Source organism: Phascolarctos cinereus, unplaced genomic scaffold (assembly GCF_003287225.1).
Source record: "Phascolarctos cinereus isolate Bilbo 61053 unplaced genomic scaffold, phaCin_HiC Scaffold_4;HRSCAF=312, whole genome shotgun sequence".
Taxonomy (NCBI): Eukaryota; Metazoa; Chordata; class Mammalia; order Diprotodontia; family Phascolarctidae; genus Phascolarctos; species Phascolarctos cinereus.
In genome coordinates this window covers 464,761,127-464,781,460 of record NW_027555847.1, presented here as the reverse complement: position 1 = coordinate 464,781,460, position 20,334 = coordinate 464,761,127, and the positions used below count along the sequence as shown (strand labels likewise).

At 36.3% G+C, this 20,334-nt stretch overlaps 1 protein-coding gene across 15 annotated transcripts in view; it reads left to right on the top strand.

The window, feature by feature from the left end:
* CSPP1 (centrosome and spindle pole associated protein 1) overlaps nt 1-20,334 on the top strand; it is a 141,288-nt gene that overhangs the window by 34,173 nt on the left and 86,781 nt on the right. For 14 of the 15 annotated variants that reach the window (XR_013486215.1, XM_078153368.1, XM_078153367.1 and 11 more), the window contains exons 5-7: nt 5,725-5,805; nt 9,469-9,570; nt 13,302-13,672. Coding sequence is in view for 14 of the 15 variants with exons in the window: in XM_078153368.1 (XP_078009494.1) it covers nt 5,725-5,805; nt 9,469-9,570; nt 13,302-13,672 (554 nt within the window). In the remaining variant the exon portion in view is untranslated. The remainder of the gene's footprint in view (nt 1-5,724; nt 5,806-9,468; nt 9,571-13,301; nt 13,673-20,334) is intronic. The other variant, XM_078153371.1, reaches the window with a different exon arrangement.

Here is a 20,334-nt window from a genome sequence, read left to right as displayed (position 1 = left end):
AGATTACCATTATCAAAAATGAAAAGGGTGAATCTACCGCCAAGGAAGAGGAAATTAAAACAATAATTAGGAACTATTTTGCCCAACTGTATGCCAATAAATTTGACAATCTTAGTGAAATGGATGAATATTTACAAAAATATAAATTGCCCAGATTAACAGAAGAGGAAGTAAAATACTTAAATAACCCCATCTTAGAAAAAGATGTTGAACAAGCCATCAATGAATTGCCTAGGAAAAAATCTCCAGGGCCAGATGGATTTGCAAGCAAATCCTATCAAACATTTAAAGAACAAGTAATTCCAATACTATATAGACTATTTGGGAAAATAAGTGAAGAAGGAGTCTTACCAAATTCTTTTTATGATACAAATATAGTATCATAAACTGATACCTAAACTGGGAACTGTCAAAACAGACAAAGAAAATTATAGACCAATTTCCCTCATGAATACAGGGGCAAAAATTTTAAATAAAATATTAGCAAATAGATTACAGCAATTTATCTCAAGAATAATACACTATGACCTGGTAGAATTTATAGCAGGAATGCAGGGATGGTTCATTATTAGGAAAACTATCAGCATAATTGATTGTATCAGTAACAAAACCTAACAGAAACCACATGATCATCTCAATAGATGCAGAAAAAGCTTTTGACAAAATACAACACCTGTTCCTATTAAAAACACCAGAGAGCATAGGAATAAATGGAGTCTTCCTTAAAATGATAAGTAACATCTAACTAAAACCTTCAGCAAGCATTATATGTAATGGGGATAAGCTAGAAGCATTTCCAGTAAGATTGAGGGTGAAACAAGGATGTCCATTATGACCACTGTTGTTCATTGTGGTACTGGAAATGTTAGCTTTAGCAGTAACAGAAGAAAAAGAAATTGGAGGTATTAGAATAGGCAAAGAAGAAACACAGTTATCACTCTTTGCAGATGATATGATGACATACTTAGAGAATCAAGTAAAAAACTACTTGAAAATAATAAACAACTTTAGCAAAGTTGCAGGCTATAAAATAAATCCACATAAATCATCAGCATTTCTATATATTATGAACAAAGCCCAACAGCAAGAGATAGAGAAATTCCATTTAAAGTTAATGTAGACATTATAAAATATTTAAAAATCTACCCACCGAAGTAAACCTAGGAACTATATGAACAAAATTACAAAATACTTTTCACCCAAATAAAGTCAGATCTAAATAACTGGAAAAACATCAGTTGCTCATGGATAGGCTGAGCTAATATAAATAAAAATGATAATTCTATCTAAGCTAATTTACTTATTCAGTGTCATACCAATCAAACTTCCAAAAAATTATTTTATAGAGCTAGAAAAAAAGTAATAAGATTCATTAGGAATAATAAAAGGTCCAGAATATCAAGGGAACCAGTGAAAAGAAATGCAGGAGAAGATGGCCTAGCCTTTCCAGATCTTAAATTGTATTATAAAGCAGAAATCATCAAAACTGCTTGGTACTGGCTAAGAAATGGAGTGGTGGATCAGTGGAATAGGTTAGGTATGCAAGACACGGTAGTCAATGACTATAGTAATTACTATTTGATAAACCCAAAGACCCCAGCGTCTGAGATAAGAACTCACTATTTGATAAAAACTGTTGGGAAAACTGGAAAAGCATATGGCAGAAACTAGGCATAGACCAAAATCTCACACCATATACCAAAATAAAGTCAAAATGGGTTCATGATTTCAAATATAAAGGCTGATACTGTAAGCAAACTGGGAGCAAGGAATATTTACTATCAGATTATGGAGAACAGAAGAATTCATGACCAAACAGGAGATAGAGAACATTACGAAAAGCAAAATGGACAACTTTGATTACATTAAATTGAAAAGTTTTTGCACAAAGAAAGCCAATGCGACGAAGATTAGAAGGAGGGTAGAAAATTTGGAAAGAATTTTTACAACCAGTGTCATTGATAAGGGCCTCAATTCTCAAATATATAGAGAATTAAGTCAAATTTATAAGAATACAAGTCAGTCCCCAATTGATAAATGGTCAAAGGATATGAACAGGCAGTTCTCAGATGAAGAAATTAAAGCCATCTATGGTCATATGAAAAAATGCTCTAAATCACTGCTGATTAGAGAAATGCAAATCAAAACAGCACTGAGGTACCACATCACACCTTCTAGATTGGCCAACATGACAAAACAAGAGAATGATAAATGTTGGAGAAGATGTGGGGAAATTGGAACACTAATGCTCCAACCATTTTGGAGAACAATTTGGAACTATGCCCAAAGGGCTATAAAAATGTGCATACCCTTTGACCCAGCAATAGCAGTTCTAGGGCTATATCCCAAAGAGATCATACAAATGGGAAAAGGACCCACATGTACAAAAATATTCATAGCAGCTCTTTTTGTGGTGGCAAAGAATTGGAAATTGAGAGGATGGCCATCAATTGGGGAATGGCTGAGCAAGTTGTGGTATATAAATATAATGGAATACTATCGTGCTGTAAAAATAATGAACAGGCTGACTTCAAAAAAACCTGGAAAGACTTAGTGAGCAGAACCAGGAGAACACTGTATACAGTAACAGCTATGTTCTGGGATGACTAACTTTGATAGACTTAGCCCTTCTCAGCAATGCAAGGATTTAAGACATCTCTAAAAGTTTCATGATGGAAAATGCTATCCAAATCCAGAGAAAGAACTGTGGAGTTTGAATGCAGATTGAAGCATGCTATTTGCTCTTTTTTTTCTTCTATTTTGTTTTGTTTCCTCTTTCTTATGGTTCCTCCTATTGGTTATAATTCCTTACATTATGCAAATTTGACTTTAAGAATTCTGAAAGAAACCCACATTCCAAAAAATCCACAATGTTAACTTTACTGTACGGGGTGTATGGAGTGTTTAGGGAGGACTAGCACCTCTGATGTAAGGGCTTGCCAAGCCTTTTTTGTGACTGATCATCTACCTTTGGTGTCCACCTTTACCCCACTTTCACCTGTGGCTCCAAGAAACTGTAGCATGTGTAGTGGCTACATTCAGGTAAACTGTCTAGGAAGACTGGCTAAACCAGGTTGAGGATACCTGACAGAACTTAAGCCTGTCAGTGAGTTAGGGGAATGTATACCCCAAGCATATGAAGTCTTTCCCCAGTGGAATGAGTAGATGAGAACAGTTTGCTCCAATGGCCATGAAGGTGGCTGAAGCTGGTACTATGGAGTGCTTAGAGCTTGGTTGAACATCAAAGATGTCACGGTCATCCACTGCATCCTGGGGCATCACCAGTTGTCTTGACTTTTAGTCCTGCCATTGGACATTTATGACTCAGGAAGAGAGAGTGAGGCTGACAACATCGTGCAACTCTGCCTGACACTTATCCAGTTCACATGCAACTCAAGACTTCATCTGTGATGTCATTTGTCCTCTTCAAAAATGGACAAACAACAACAACAACAATAACAACAGTACTGTGTTCTCTCTCTCTCTGCCCCTGTGCCTTGGCTTGGTATTCTGTGGCTTCCTCCCCCCCACCAAAAAAAAAAGACAAAAACCCTCCATGTAAAAGCAGAAGAATGAGTCTGACATTACTGCTGCTGTGGGATTGGGGTCTGGCTTGAGACCTCTGGTGCCGAGAGAGGAGACCTTTGCCCTGTTCTGCGATGTGTCCAGCTCCCCATGTGTCTGTCTTCTGTTTGTGCTTAGGTACTGCATGTCTGTACCTGGCCCCCATGTGTCGTCCATTCTCTCCTGTCTGTGTCTGTGTCTGTATCTGTGTCTGACGTCTATATATCTCTTCCCCATGTGTTCTTCCCCTTGGTTCCGACCAGGCCCCGATGTGGCTGGCTCCAGACCCTGAATATTCTTTTTCCTCCTCTTGCTTCTCTATCCTCAGCCTTTATATGTCCCTGAACCATGTGCTAGCACCCTCCCTCCACAAGTGGGTGGCCCACTTCTTTCCCCACATCCACGTGCAAATTCACATCGTGCAAAAATTGCTTTACGTAGAGTCTGTGAAATGGTCCACTTACATAAAGGAAAAACTGTCCGAATAAAAAAAAAAAACAAAATGAACTAAATTTGGCTTGGTAGAAGGTAGGGCACTCTGGTAGAGTAGAATAAGGAATAAAGTAATGGAAATAGGAATTGGTTAACATAGCATGTATCGGGGACATCAAGAAGAAAGACCTGACAGAGTCCTGGATATTGGTGGGAAGTAAGTTGGATGAGAGAGAGAGAGAGAAAGAGTGTGTGGTGTGTGTGTGTGTGTGTGTGTGTATTTAAGGTAGCAAGTGTTAGGTAGATATTTTAGTGCAATAATACGATAGAAGCAGTGTTTAGTGTTTTCTCCTACCAAAGCCATACTCTAGTTTTTTGCTGCTGCCTATGGATGCTCAAAGTTTATAATAGCAGAGTGCAAGTTTTAGGAAGCTTATAAATAGATAAAAAGACTACAAATGTGGATCTGTGGATATAGGTTGAATATTTTTTCTTTGGGTGTTGGGTGTCTACTTAGCTAAGTTTGGGTATTCTCCTCACTGAAAGGTTATTTGTGAAGCAAATGTTTTTGGTCATATTAATTCTTGGAACCATCTACTTTAACACTGTGTATATTAGTGGAACTTGTATATGCACACTGATGAAATCAAGAATCTTTGAGCCATATTGAAGTAAGTTTAGATAGTCATTTATGGAATCAGTTGGAAAGGAGATTGACCTAGAAACAAGGGTACCGTACTGGAGTCTGTTGGAATATCTGTGTGCACAGTCTGTAATTTGGACATACCATGCTTAGGTTTCTTAAGAAATATAATTGGCTACTGCAAGTAGGTGGATATAAGAACTCTACTTTTTTTCCTATTGTAATTATAATTGTTTCACACTTGGTATTTCTCTTCCTCTTTCCCTCTCCCACTCAATCTGCTGTGGATCCTGGGACCCCCAAACTCAGGCCCTCTTTCTAGTGTCATCTTAGTGTTAATCTGTGGCAAGGTACTACTCCATAAACACTCCATGACTAGATATATATAATTCATATATAATGCTTAAATAATGCATATATCTGTTCACTCTTCCTTTCCCTTTCCTTCTTCTCCCTCCCCTTCTCCCTTTCCTTCTTTTTCTCCCCCCCCAAAACAAAAACCCCAAGGAAGTCATTGCAGTATGCATAAGGAAATTTGTGGCCTCAAGTAAAGAAATATAGCTCACTAACACTAATAATGGAGGAATATATGGTTGGCAAAGGAATGTGTGCTGAAAAGCAGACTCCTTTTTTTTGTCCTTGAATTGAATACCATGACGTGTGAAAAATAAGAACGTCTGTTTTGTTTGGTCAATTGCTAAATAGCACAAAATTTTCTTTATTTTTTCTAATTATTTTGTATTTCTTAATCTACATTTTAATATCATAGGAATTAGAGTGAAAAGGGAACTTGGAAATCACCTGCTTCAGCTCCTTCACTTTTCAGAGGAGGCAAATAAAACCCAATAATTGGACAGTAAATGATTTTCTAAAGGTCTCATAGGTAGTGAGTAGCAGAGCAGGGATTCTAATTCTGATTCTAATTGGTCCTCAAATTCCAGATTAAGGGTCCATGCTACTGAGCCATTATTCTCAGGAGTTTGACCTCCAATAATAGTATTATAGAATATAGTATATAAATAAGCTTTTTTATTAAATGAAATATTCAAGATCAAAAGTTAAATCGGTTCTTCTTTTAAATACAGAAAAATTTTGTGGCTACGAGTGAAACAGATCCATCTAATCTGGGAGTATCTCTTCCTATTGGTGAGAGGTTATCTGCCAAGGTAGGTTAATTGTTGCGAATGTTCAGCCTTAGTAAGGAATCAAAATTATTAAAGAATGTATTTCTAGTTTAAATCTAAGCCAAAAAAAAATTAAAGCTATTTGAGATATGTTGCTTTTCTTTGGACAAATTTGGGTCTTTAATTGGATTACTAGAAACAATATAAATTACTTCTGGTCATATAATGTGGAAAAACATTTTTCTTTCTTTGACCAGTTTCTTTTCATTTTCTATAACTCTGAAATTAATCTTTGATTTTCATTTTCCTTTTTTGAAGTTATAATGATTGACACCTTTTATCTTTTTTATACTACAGTTGTTTCTTCATATATCTCTCCCACCATAAAAGCCTCTTTGATAACCACACACACACACACACACACACACACATACACACGCACCTGTGTGTGTACACACAATGAGATGTATATGTATATGAAAATGCAGAGGTTCTTTGATCTCCTCTGTGTTGTAAACTCCTGATATGGGAACTTATTCCACTAAGGCATATGACTGCCAGTCTATGATTTAATCCTAGAGAGTTGCCTGAGGGACAGAGGTCAAGTGACTTGCCTAGTGTCTGAGGTAGGATTTGGATCTAGGTCTTTTACTTATGCCGTGTTGTCTTTTATTTATATATGTGTGTATACATATGTAGATAATTTTGTAGATGGATATGGGTACGTAAGCATAGCTGCTGCCACTTAGATTATTTAGCAAGACTCCTGCTCCTCACTCCCTTCTTTTTTCTCATCCCAACTCTCAGAAATCCAGTTCTTTGTCTTTCTTAGAGCCTCTGGTTCATCTCTGGGAACAGTATACTGAGAAGACAGAGCCACATGTGGTGGATAGGGAGCTGGAGTCAGTCAGAAAGTATGAGGTTTAAGTTTGCTCTCCATACCAGGGCTTTATGACCCTGGGCATGTCATTTAACTTCACCATTGTCCCAGGCAACTCCTTAAAATGACTATGAATTGCCGAGAAAGTGACATTTCTTCAGTGGGAATTCCACTTGCCAAAGAAATCACAGATCGTGTCTTATGCCATCTAAATATATAATTATAGGGATGTAGGGGTTTGAAACGTATAAAATTAAGGGTCATTTTCTCACAGTCAGGATATATGAATGGTTTTAAAAGAAGTGCTATTAACCACCATATATAAAAAATGCTTCATATCACTAATATATATTTAACTTAAGATATACAGAATTTAAGAATTGTTTATTTTCTTTATGACTGAAAAGAGTGGTGCTGAAAGCATACTTATGTGTTTTATATAGGTTGAAATTTTGGGTGTATTTGGATGCTTACTTTGCATTCGAATTCATTTAAATTAAATAATAATTAAATACCTGCTAGATGCAAGAAGGCATTATGCTGGGTTTTGGGGGATACAAAGATAAAAAACAATATTGAGTCTCACGATGGTGGGGATGGTGGTCGTGGGGACCTACAGCATAAGTGTGTCACTATGTGGAATGTGATAAGGGCGAAGAGAAATTTTGATAAAGCCTCCTTAAAAAATTTAAGATGACTTTTCTTTGGGCAAGTGGACAAGCTAAGGGAAGGCTTGACAGAGGAAGTGGCACCTGAGCTGTATTTTATAGAAAAATGATTTAATTTTAAGAGATGTGAAACAGAGGGTATATTTCAAGCATAAAAGACATACTCTACAAATAGAAGGAATGAATCCAACAACTAATAATCTAGGTTGGCCAAAATAAAAAGTTTGTGAAGGATCACTCAGTTTATGTGCCACCTTCTACATGAAACCTTTCCTAATCTCCCACCTGCTAGTGCCTTCCACCTCCAAAATTATTTATGTATTTTGTATGTGTTTGTGTGTGTTTATGTATGTATGCATGTGTATAAATACGTACACATGTCCATATATGTGTATGCATGTGTATATCTATACTACATATATGGTATGTCTGTCTATATATATATATATATATATATATGTATATATATGTGTGTGTGTATCTGTGTATACACACACAAACAGACACAAGTTGTCTTTCCCAATAGAATAAAAACTCTTTGAATTGCAGGAACTTTTTTATTTTTGCATTTGTATCCCTAATTAGTGCCCAGCAAATAGTAGATGCTTAATCTGTGTTTGTTTATTGATTAAGAAACATGAAATAAGCCAGGAAAGGTAGATTTGTGCTAGATTGTGGAGTGTCTTAAGTGCCAGGCTATGGAATTTAAGTTTTACCCTATAGACAACAAAGCACCTATGAAAGTTTTTGAGCAGAGGAGTGACAAGTTCGGATTTGTTCATTATGAAGATTATTTCAGCAGTTATATGTAGAGGGTGGATTGAAAGAGGGGAAACTAGAGTCAGGAAAGCTTGTTAAGATATTCAGTGAAGTTTAGGCAGTAAGGATGAGGAACTGAACTAGATTGGTGTTAGTGAAAGTGGAACAGATGGGAGAAGTATTGTCAAGGTAGAATCAACTGGACTTGAGAGCTAATTAAATGACTGGGTTGAGGAAGAGGGAAAAATGAAAGATGATGTTGCAGTTTCAAGTCTAGATGATTGGAATGCTGTCTGCAATAAAAATAGAGAAGTTATGAGGTGGGTTCAGTGAATTCTTGTTGTATTTGAGGTCTTGACAGAACATTGAGTCCAGAAGGAGACATTTATAATGTAATTGGGAATGCTCAAGGGAGAGATCTGGGATGGATATATTGCTATAGGAGAACTCTGCATTAGATCTCAAATGGAGTTAGGATAGGAAGGCATTGAGGACAGAGCTTTGGAAATCAAGTACATTTAGGGGGCAAGAGAAGGAAGATGCTGAAGTGAGGATTCATGGTCCAAGCATTGATGGGGCTTCATGTCTGCCTGGGCCCCTTCCACCTCTAAAATTCTTTTGCCTCTTGGAGGATATTGTTATGGACAGGTTGAAGAAACTGGCAAGATCAGTGTTACAGACACGGAAGAAAAGATTTATGGTTGGGGGTAGGGTGGGGTGGAGACTCAGGGAGGAGGGAAGAGCTGCAAACAGTGTTAGATGGTACAGAAATCATTTAACTATCAAACTGCCAGTAAGACTGAGGATTGAAAAAAGCCATTAGGGTTAGCAGTTGAGAGGTGAGTGGATTTGGAGAATTTTCAGTAGAGAGGTGGGAATGGAAACTAGGCTGGATAAGACTCACAGGATGGTAGTTGTTTATTGTTAGATATCACTTGTGGCACAGATCATCCTAGAAGTATTCCAAAGTACTGTGCCTGGTTTATCAAACATCATTATTATTCAGAAGAAGTGCAGTATTTGTTATGCAAGAAGACATATTTGGTTACTAAATATGCTAAATATGAAATATATAATGGATAGTGTCCAGTTATGTAATTTATTTGCTTTTAATTTATTTATGTTTTTTCAAATTCAGTGTTTTAATAGAAAATGTGGAAAGTAATGTTTAAAGATGTTTCTTAAATAGGAAGTGCATATTGTTTGAACAGAATCTTTTCCATTATTTTACTTTGGCTTGTGTTACAAATTTATTCTCACTTGGATTTCATTTTTTGTCATCTTTGCACTGTTTCAAAATAAACTTAGTGATGTTAATATAATGAGAATCCTTTCATAAAGTTGTTCATCTTTTCCATAAAGTTTAAAATTGTGACTTTTTTTGATATCTGTCTTAAGGAGAGATTGAAACTTGAAAGAAATAAAGAGTACAATCAGTTTCTCAGGGACAAGGAAGAATGGAAGGAAAAGTTCAGAGAAGTGGAGAAGAAAGATCCAGAGGTAGGTTTTGCTGAAATAATTTCTTTAGAGAAACAAACTTTTTATATTTATCAGTTTTTAGTATGCTGTAAAAATGATTGTCCTTTAAAGATTTTTACGAAGTTATTAATATAAATCTTTTGAAGACAAACGACTTACCTTAAAACAAATCTGTCAGACACATCCAAAATTTACAAATTGTCAAAATCTGTAGTGATTCTGCCTGTTGCTTCAGACTGTCCGTAAAATGTTTTCTTTGAAAGGAAAAAAAAACAAGACACATAGCCATATGCTGAAAAATAATTATACCCTGTATTTGGAGCAATACTGTAAAATATTAAAAAAAAAATTAATTTAGATGAGGCATTGGGATAAAACTACCTCTTGATCTGCTTTAAAGACTCCTGAGGCGAAACCTCCTTCTGCCTGCTGCGAATGAGCTCCCTGAGGCCTCACAGGACACAGCACCGCTACCAGTGATGAGGTCACTTGGTAGGGATGACCTTGAATCATGTAATTGTGGACCCTCAGTTAATTTCTTTCTGTGCACTGATGCTCAGCTGTACTCATTTTTCTCAATGGTTAATATACTCCCTCTTCCTTTTGTTTTCTCCATCTTAACTCCTGCTACTGAAGAACAAATACCTTTCCTCAGCCTCAGATACAAGGAGACCAGAGAAAAAGTACCTTATGAGGTCCCCTATTTACAAACAGAATTCAGCTCAAATCAAAAAATATTTATTAAATACCCAATAGAATGCTATTGAAGTCCTACCATTTTGTATTATCATGTCATAAAGGTGACTGCATCATGCCACTTGGTGTATAAGTTCTAGCATGTCCTACGAATCTGGGAATGCTTGGAGTACATACCCTACAACAGACTGTCATCTGAGTATAAGACTGTCTAAATGCAAAGACACTCATCACTAAATTAAACACAGGGTTATGCATTTTTCAGCTATAGCAACTTTAAAAAAATTATTTATCATCTATCTCACTCTCATTTTCCAGCAGTAACACTGCTGTAGATTTGCCTACCCCTTCTATTGTGCCTTTTAGAATATCTGCTCCATCATGAACAAACTTTGTGTCATCTTAAATCTCTTCCTCTTTCCATCTTCTGGCACTTGCTGAGATCTGGCTCCCTCTGGAGGCTGGTGCTTCTCTGGCCACCCTTTTCAGTACAGGCTACACTTCTTAATACCCTACATGGTGGTGGGGCATTGGACTCTTCCTTGTTCCCATTGTCACATCTAAACTTTCCCTCTATCACTTATCACCTGCAGTTTCTCCTTCAGAGAGGTTCACTGAATCTAAATTTATCACCTGACACAATTCCTGGTGGCTGTTAGTTACTGACCCACTGGCAATTCTCCTGTCTTTCTTAATTACTAGTGTCTGCCTCACTGTTTGTCTCTTTACTCAAATTCCTGCTTTCATACTAAGGGACTTCAATGTATGTATTCGTGTTCTGTTACATACTCTTAACTTGCCATTTCTTAATTAGCTCCAGTCCAGTGATAGACTCCTACACTTCCTCTAGCTACATACAGGAATGGCTGTAATCTCGATCTTGTCATGACCTACAAATATTCTATTTCCATGTTCATGAATTCATTTATCTGGTTGTAATATTTTATCATCCCATCTTTTCCTATGTATGTTATTCCTAACCTTATTCTTTGTCCTCATTGTAATCTCCAGTGCCTTTATGCCCTAGTACTTTATTAGGCTGCTTTGGCTGTAGTGTTCCCCCTTCATAATCCCACCCCTTTATGAGCCAGTTCAGTTATACACTGTCATCCACTTTTGAATCACCTCCCCTGTTTCCTTCTGGAAAGGAGACATTACACTGTGAAAATAACTGTGATCCACTATAGAATTTGGTATAGAGCTGGGCTTTTTAACTTGAGGGTGTGTGTGTGGTGTGTGTGTGTGTGTGTGTGTGTGTGTGTGTGTGTGTGTGTGTGTACACATGTAGATAGATAACTGTATTTCAATATAAGGTTTCTTTTGTAATCCTGTGTATTTTATACATTTTAAAACATGCTAAAGAGGGCCCGTAGGTGTCCCCAGACAGCTAAAGGGGATGTATGATGCAAAAAGGGTTAAGACAGAGGCACTTTGGGGATATGAGAGGAGTTACATATTCTGGGTTACTGCACGAGCTTGTCTGTACCTCCATTGGCCATAGAAGCTCAAAGACCCTGGGTTACACACTTACCTTCAATTTTCCCTATGGCCTCTGTTGTCAGTTGTGTGGGATAGGTAGCAAGGTGTCACAGTGGGATAGAGTGGTAGACCTAGAGTCGAGAAGACCTGAATTCAAATCCAGCCTTAGTCATTTACTTGCTTAATCTCTGCCTGCCTCAGTTTCTTCATCTGTAAAATGGGGATAATGATAATACTTATCTCCTAGAGTTGTTGTGAGGGTCAAATCAGTTAATATTTTAAAATACTTTGCAAACTTTGAACACTATATAAATGCTAGTTCTTGTTATTTTAAATTGCCTCAGACTGCTTTCCCTGATAATGTGGTAAGGAGGTTTTCGGGCATTGGGAAGGACATCCCCAAGTGCAGTGTCCCAAGAAAAAAGATTTTATAGCTTATAACCAGAGTAATTATTGGGTTGGAAGTCAATGAAATATGGCCATATATACTAAAGACACACTTCTTAGCTGTTTTTAAATAGTTTTCAAGGTTTTGTAAAATTGTTTAGAAGATCCTTTTACTTAAAAAATATATAGTTTGAACATTGAAAAAATAAGGATAAAAATAATTAGACCTGCCATAATTTAGGGTTTTATAGAGTTGAATTTATAGCAAAGTAATTTTAATTCAAATTAATTTAAATTTTAATTCAAGGCGGCTGTGTGGTACAATAGTTAGAGCTCCGGTTCTGGAGTCAAGAAGGTCTGAGCCCAAATCCAGCTCAGATACTTAATAGCTTTTTGACCTAGGGCAAGTCACTTAACCTCTGTCTATATCAGTTTCACCAGCTGTAAAATGGGGATTATAATAGCATCTACCTCCCAGAATTATTGTGAGGATCAAATGAAATATTAATAAAGTGCTTACCATAGTGCCTGGCACATAGTAGGTGTTTAATCTTATTCTCTCCCTCCTTCTCTCAAATTATTTTGAAATTAGTTGCCTTAATTTTGGAAGTACTAAGCTTCATTCGGCATTATTGTTTTTTTTTATAAGAACTTAATCTATTCTGTTTGATTATATAGTTGCATAGTTCTTTTTAGATATCTGTTTAAATTAATAAACTTCACTTTTAAATTTTCTTTAAAGACTAAGTATATTTCATAAGAATCAGATCAGCAGGTTTTACTCACTTTCAGTAGTCTCTGTGTCTAAATATAGCCTAGTTTGAAATAAAAAAATATTTAGCAGTTAAGATGTATGACCTTTTGAAATTGTGGTTATATTTATATTTAATCTCCTCTATCAGTTCTTTTATATATGTGTATGCATGCACACACACATAATTTATTTTGGTTTCTGTAGAAATTCTTTTGGGAGGATTTAATATTTTTAAATATGATATTTTTTTCTTATGTATTAAAATGCCAGAGTTGTTTTAAATGTAAGTAGAAGCAAGAGTTATAGTTATTGCAATTTAAATAATTACTCTCTTATAGTGAGCATTACTTTTTTAAAAAAAATTGGACAGCATGAAAGTGAAGGAAATAAAACCACTATCAGTAAAGTTAAGTCCGATTTACATTTGCAAATACAGCCATCAAACAAAAATCCAGAAGGCCCCGGAAAGGACGTTTCATTGCTTCCAGAGACCTACGAAGAGCTTTTAACTCAGAGACGATTGGAGGAGGACAGATATCGAAGACTGGATGATGAAATTGAGTTAAGGGATGCAAAACCGCATAAAAAATCTAATGAAGCAGACATTTCTGATAGAAAACACCACGAGATTGCCGACAAAGTTGATGTGCTTGGTAGAAGATACCATAGGTTTAAAGAAGATAAAAATTTTGACAAACAATATTGTAGACCAAACTGTGGTCCTGAAGGAAGTGAAGAAATGGACCCAACCTTTAGATATGAAAGTGATTTTGATAGAAGACCGTTGAGGGTGTTTACAACGGACAGGTATTTAAAATTCCATTTTTATTTTTATGTTTCATTAATTTCTTTAATATCCCTGTTATTATTTTTAGCATTAAACTTTTGGTGTAGGGAGAGGTAGCTTTATTTGAGCGATAGACTTTTATTTTCTGTTAAATGTTTGTAAACTTTTGTTATATGTATTTATAGCTTTGCCTGTCTGCTTTTAAGTTGCTTATTGAACATTGTGTTTGACTAGCCTGGCATTAGGAATCTTCTGCTCAAAGTACCTGAAAAGCTTCAAATTCTTTGCGTGATTTCTCATGTAGATATGCTGGCTCTATGATTGCTGTGTAATGATCTCAGGCATAACACATGAAGCTTCATTCTCACTTTGATTTGGCACTAGAAACTGCATATTATGAGGTTGTTTCTTTATTGTTGTCTGATTGTTTAATCTGAAAAAGCTCATGGTGTATTTCTGGCATATATTGAATCTCTTTTATTTGTTTGTCCAAAGGCAGTGATAGAACTATTACAGATTTTTCAGCAGGGTAATACTGTTTGGTCATTGTCCCAAAATATTAGTAATAAGGGCATAGGGACTGGTCTAGTCATTTCATTAGGATAGCAGACTCTCAGGGAGGAAATTTTCTCTGCCATCCCTCTTCCAGGTTAGTCCTTTTTCTTCAACTCAGGGCTTTTGAGAGTGGCCTAGAACACTGAGAGATTAAGTGACTTGAGGAAGGTCACAGCTAGGATGAGGTAAAGGTTGGATTTGAACCCTCTTCTTTTTGGCTTTCTGTCCATTAAACCATGCTGTCTTTTGTTATTTTCAATATTAATCATATTAAAAATGCCTGTCTCTTCTGCTACTTTTGATAAATCTCACATTTATTTCTTATCCAATAATTATTCAGTATTTTAGCTCATGATTTATGTTGTAGCTCAAGTAAGACAACCTAAAATAGATAGAATATAATTGGGAGTGTGGACTATTAGCTACCCAATTCTAAATCTGATTTTTTAGATTGTAGAGAATGTTTGAAATTCTGTTTTATATTGTATTTGAAGGTAACAGTAGAGAGGAAGAAGGCCACCTAACTTATTGAGAGGACACTTAATTGGGGGACTGTGCCTATCCTCAGGGCATGCAAACCTTTTCCTATTTGTATGTAACTGCTGCGTTTTTTTGGCGGGTGGAGGAGGATAGGAGGGTCCTCTAATGAAGACCATGCCACTGTGTTTCTATTTTGTGTGACTGCTATTCAACTGCTATTTTGTGTTCAGTTTGAGGCTATCTCTAAAGTATAGCCAGTAAAAGTTTAGCCGTATCAGTGATTCATTAAGATTATGATCCTTTGTTGTTCAGGATATGGTATACATGGTGATTCCAACTATAAAGTTATGAAGTCTATTTCTTTTCAGGATGTATTAAAAAACAGTTTTTTTTACTGGAATTGTTGAGGTCTGAGAGATTGTGACCCCTCAAAGACTGAAGTACATGACATGGTTGTTTGGAATGAATTGACAGACTCAAGCGTTCTTTAAGTCAAGTTGGCAAAAAGTTTATTGTTAAGCTTTTTAGTGGGCAAGGATTCTTAAGGAACCTGCAACCTTAGAGGGGTACAGTTAAAGTTTATATAGGATAAAATACAATAAAATGTGCGCCAAATATGCTAACTTGGTGATTCAGGGTGGGATTAGGGAGTGGTTAAGGAGTGGCCAGTTCTTAAAGGAACATGCACTTCTTGTACCTACTGTGCAGACGTTTTACCAAGAGCTCACTAGGAAAAGCCCACCCACATGGAGGTGTGGTTTTAGGCCTGCTACATCACTAAGTTAACTAGAGTTCAGGGGTAACTGAGAGTTGTCCAGTCTGCCACCAGTCAATGTCTTGTTTGACTAGATAGATGTAGGGAGTATACATATATCTTAGGTCTAGAATACAGATAATGAGGAGCCCAGGATGTAGAAAATGAGGTAGGTGGTAGTATAGATAGTCCAGAGGGTAAGAATATCTTTATGACCCAGTGCAAAAGCCAGTTCAAACTAATAATTCTTTCAGGTGCTGTTTGTAACTGCACCAGGGAAAGAGGTAAGGGTCTTGCTGGGGCCTACTCATGAATAATTGCTAGGCACACTGTCTTTGGGTTGGGGAGAAACTGTCAGGGATAGTGTTCCTAAGGCTAGGGAGAAATTGGGGTCCAACTACAAGCACAAGCACCCAAACACAAGCACCCCATCAGAATTTTGAGCAATATGTAATGATTTTTACTTTAGTTTTATGTTTTTTTGATTGGAAGCATCGTTGTATTTTGTTTCCCGAGGTAATTTTGAGAGTACGTCAGAAAACTAAAATAAATTTTAATTTTTATAGACATAATTTGCCTATGTGCATTGATAGTCTTAATACTAGTCCTAGTTTGTAGTATTCACATAAAATTAGTTATATTTTAATTCTTGTTTTGAAATAAATGTTTTGAAGATATCCTTACATAGTCTCTGCTTCTAACTTCTCATCATAAACATGAAATGATAAACATGTTGTTTTCTGATTTTGTAGATAAAGAACTCTGTTTTTAGAATGTTTTTAAATTTTATTTTTATTTTCAGTTCCAAATTCTTTCCCGCCCTCCCATCCCCAAGCCACTGAGAAGGCAAGAGATACAACACTTGTTATACATATGAAGTTGTGCAAAACATATTTCTGGTTTTTTTTTTGAGTTTCTTTTTTTTATTTAAAATTTTTTTATTTTTTCCATATGCTTTTGAGTTGAAAATTTTTCTCCCTTTTCCTCCCCCCACCCTCCCCAAGATGGCGCACAATCTGATATAGGCTTTACATTTACATACCTATTAAACATATTTTCACATTAGTGAAGTTGTAAGTAAAAATTAAAACCAATATGAGGAACCATCAGAAAGACAGAAAGATGAAACAAAACTCAACAAAAGGTAAAAATAAGTGATAGCGATTCGACTTCCATAGTTCTTTCTTTGAATGTGAACAGCATTATCTATCCCGAGGCCTCTGGAAATGTCTTAGATCCTCATAATGCTGAGAAAGGTTCAGTTTAACAATCTTAGTCATTGCATAACGTGGCTGTTATTGTGTACAAAGTCCTCTTGGTTCTTCTCACTTCACTCAGCATCAGACCATATAAGTCTTTCCAGGTTTTTCTGAAGTCAGCCTGTTCATCATTTCTTACAGCACAATAGTATTCCATTACATTCATATACCACAACTTGCTCAGCCATTCCCCAATTGATGGGCATCCTCTCAATTTCCAATTCTTTGCCACCACAAAAAGAGCTGCTGTGTATATTTTTGTACATATGGGTCCTTTTCCCATTTGTTTGATCTCTTTGGGATATAACCCTAGAAGTGCTATTGCTGGATCAAAGGGTATGCACATTTTTGTAGCCCTTTGGGCATAGCAAAACATATTTCTGAATTAGCCATGATGGAGGTAGAACTTTTGAGGATAAAACAGTTGTAAATTTATCAAAAGGTTTGGGTCAGAGGCATATTAGATTTTTACTTCTGGTTTTTAGGTTTGCTCAGATTTGTGAATTGTATAGGAAGGAAGAAGGATTTCCATTTACTTGGAGGGTGAGCTTTAGTGTTTACTTGACAGTGCCATTAGCTGAAAGAATTGAAGGAGAAAGTATTTGAAGACGCGTGGGGTTGTAGACAGTCCGGCAGTTTTCGAGCCTCAAGAAACTTAAGTAACCTCACGGAGATGCTGACCCTGGGCATCGTATACCCAAGGTAGAATGCTGAGCATCTTGAAGTGCTAAGTGAAATTTGGTAGTTAATTTTAAAAGTTTTATGTAAGAATTAACCTTGTTCTAATGCAGTGGTTACCAAACTGTCCCCAGATTTTAGAGGGTTGGCAAGGTGATTGCAGGGGGCACATCTTCTTGTATGACTTAGTATAATCAATAAATAAACTATCTCTGTAGCTTTTAGAAACAATATTTCTTACACACACACACACACACACAATTTTTCAAATGTGTTTAGATGTCCTTGAAACTACTAAAATACATATTTATCTAAAAGTGTTGTTGAATTTATAGTAGCTTTTTGTTATGTATTTTCTTAACTCAGCAAATTCTAACACTACGACTATCGTATAGAGGTCTGCAAACGTTTTTGAGGTTAGAAAGTAGTCTTGATGCTTGACATGATTGGGAACTATTGTTTTCCTTATTGGTTCATTTTCCACCCTTTTGCAAGCCAAATGGAGAGACAGAATACAAGAGTTTTTAAAAGTAATTTTTATTTTCATATTTTCTTTCTCAAATGACTTAGAACCTTTGTTTTTCATAAGTTATAATATATTATGCTGTACTATAAATATGATTTCCAACATTCTGCATATAGGGAAAATTAAAAGAAGGTTGTGAAATGACTTGCCAAAACTTATAAGGCATATATGGCCTAGTTAGGAATAAATAACCAGCTCGTTAAAGCCTGTGCCATATCTTTTAGTCTATTTATGCTTATATAATATTTTTACTTTTTGGATAATGTTTATAGTCTTTTGGGCTTTTCTGTAGATGAAATGTTTTATTTTTTAAAATTTAAATAAATTTGACTCAAATTTATTTTTTAGCTTTAAAATAATCAATGTAAGCTGTCATAACACACTCAACCAGTAGACTGAGTTTTAGTCATTGTTAATCTGCAAAAATTTCCTAAAAATTTTAGCATTAAAAAAACCAAGCAAGAATAACCTTAATTATTTACTCCTATATGCCATAAACCAATTAAAATGTTTTAGCTGGAAGGAGCCTTAGAGCTTGTCTAATTGGACCCATTCAGGAGGAAACTGAGACCTATAAATAGATGTCCAATGACTTCCCCAGAGTCAGTCGCACTCCTTGTCAGTAACATAATCCAGACTAACTCCCTATGTGGCTTTGTGACCTTGGGCAATTCCGTCTAGTAGAATCATGGGATTATGGAACTGCCCAGTTGGAAGAGACCTCAGGGCATACCTAGTCTAACTGGTAAACTTCATGAATTTCATCTGTAAAACCTATTGAGGGCCTTTTCAGTAGAAGGGCACTGTAGCATAGTGAACCAGGGCTGGACTGAGAGTCAGGAGACACTTGATTTTCTTTCACAAAACCTTTCAGTTTGAAGACTCTTATCGTGTGCCCTCCACGTATTCTTTTTGCTAGGCTAACTTCTTAGTTTTTTCAACTGATTTTTTAATGACATTGCTTTTAGTGTGATTGACATCCTGTTCACCTGAATCTGGTTTTGCTTCTTTGTTAATGCTCCCTGTGACACAAAAATGACATGGAAGAAAGAATAGTTTCTATACCTGGAATTCCCCATACTAGTGAAATTACAGGTCTTAATTCCCTTTCTCTTTCCACCCCAAATATATTATAGCTCATAGCATAATGTACATAGCATAAGGTGATATAGAAGATTTGTCTCTTGCCCCTTCCTTTCTCACTTGAGCATGAGAAAAGAAAAGTGTATCCTGATGTACATAGTGATTTTGGTGATGGGTTAGATTGATAATTAAGAGAGGCTGAACAGGGGAGAGAAGAAGGGTGCACTAGTAGAAGGACAATAAGAAGAGAATTGAAGGCCTCAAAAGGGTTTTTATGTTTTCCTCTTGTACCTGGGAGGTGGTATTAGCTTATAATTGTAATTTAGGAAATTAGGGAAAAGATATGCAGAATACCCCTTTACTGTATATACTGTTAGACTCACAGCTCAAAAACATGTAGCTCACAGGATTACCAAAGAAAGTTTTGTTAAAAGAAGGAAGACAAAATAGAAATCTGAGAATGAACAGCCAGTAGTCTCAAAAATGTGTGTGAACTAAAGCATGGTAGAAGGATCACTTATTTGGAATCAGAAAACTTGGGTTCAAATCCTATCTCTGCCATTTATTGTGTTTGTGACTTTTAACAAGTGACTTTCCCTTCTTTGAAGGCTCATTTAACTCAGAGAACTTTTAAAAAAAATTTGCTAACTACATTTTAATATGATTGGTTTTCCTTTTGCTTTATGCCTTTTAAAACATTATTCTGTCAAGGGGTCTGTGACATTTAAAAAGGTTAAAAACCCCCAGGCTAGATAATCTTGTAGGTTCCAAATCTTCCAGCTCTAAATCTGATAGAAGCTCTTCCCTACTAGTCCTGCCTTGGAGGAGCATATGTGCTGTTTCTCTGTGTGGGAATGTCATTTTTTCCTTCCTCCTGCTTCTCATGGAGCTGCGGAACAGTTAAAACACTATCCTAGTTCCTCACTCCAGGTCAGAGTAGTCTTCCAGTCTCTAGTCATCCATTCTTTTGATGGCATTTTCCCTTTATAGTTCCTCAATCCTTTTTATTTTGTCCTCGGTCTCTTCTTATTTCTTCCATTCTTACCCGTAGGCTTTTCTCTTTAGACTGATTTGTTTGGTCTCTGACAATTAACAGGCCCATTATCATTCATATGCTTTGATGGAGATATACTTTATTTTGCTTGGTTACTCTGATAAGAAGGGCAGGAGAGGGAAAAAGGACAAATATCCTTTTTTTTTTTTTTGGCTAGGCAGTGGGGTTAAGTAACTTGCCCAGGGTCACACAGCTAGTAAGTGTTAGTGTCTGAGGCCGGATTTGAACTCAGGTCCTCCTTACTCCAGGGCCGGTGCTCTATCCACTGCGCCACCTAGCTGCCCCTCAAATAT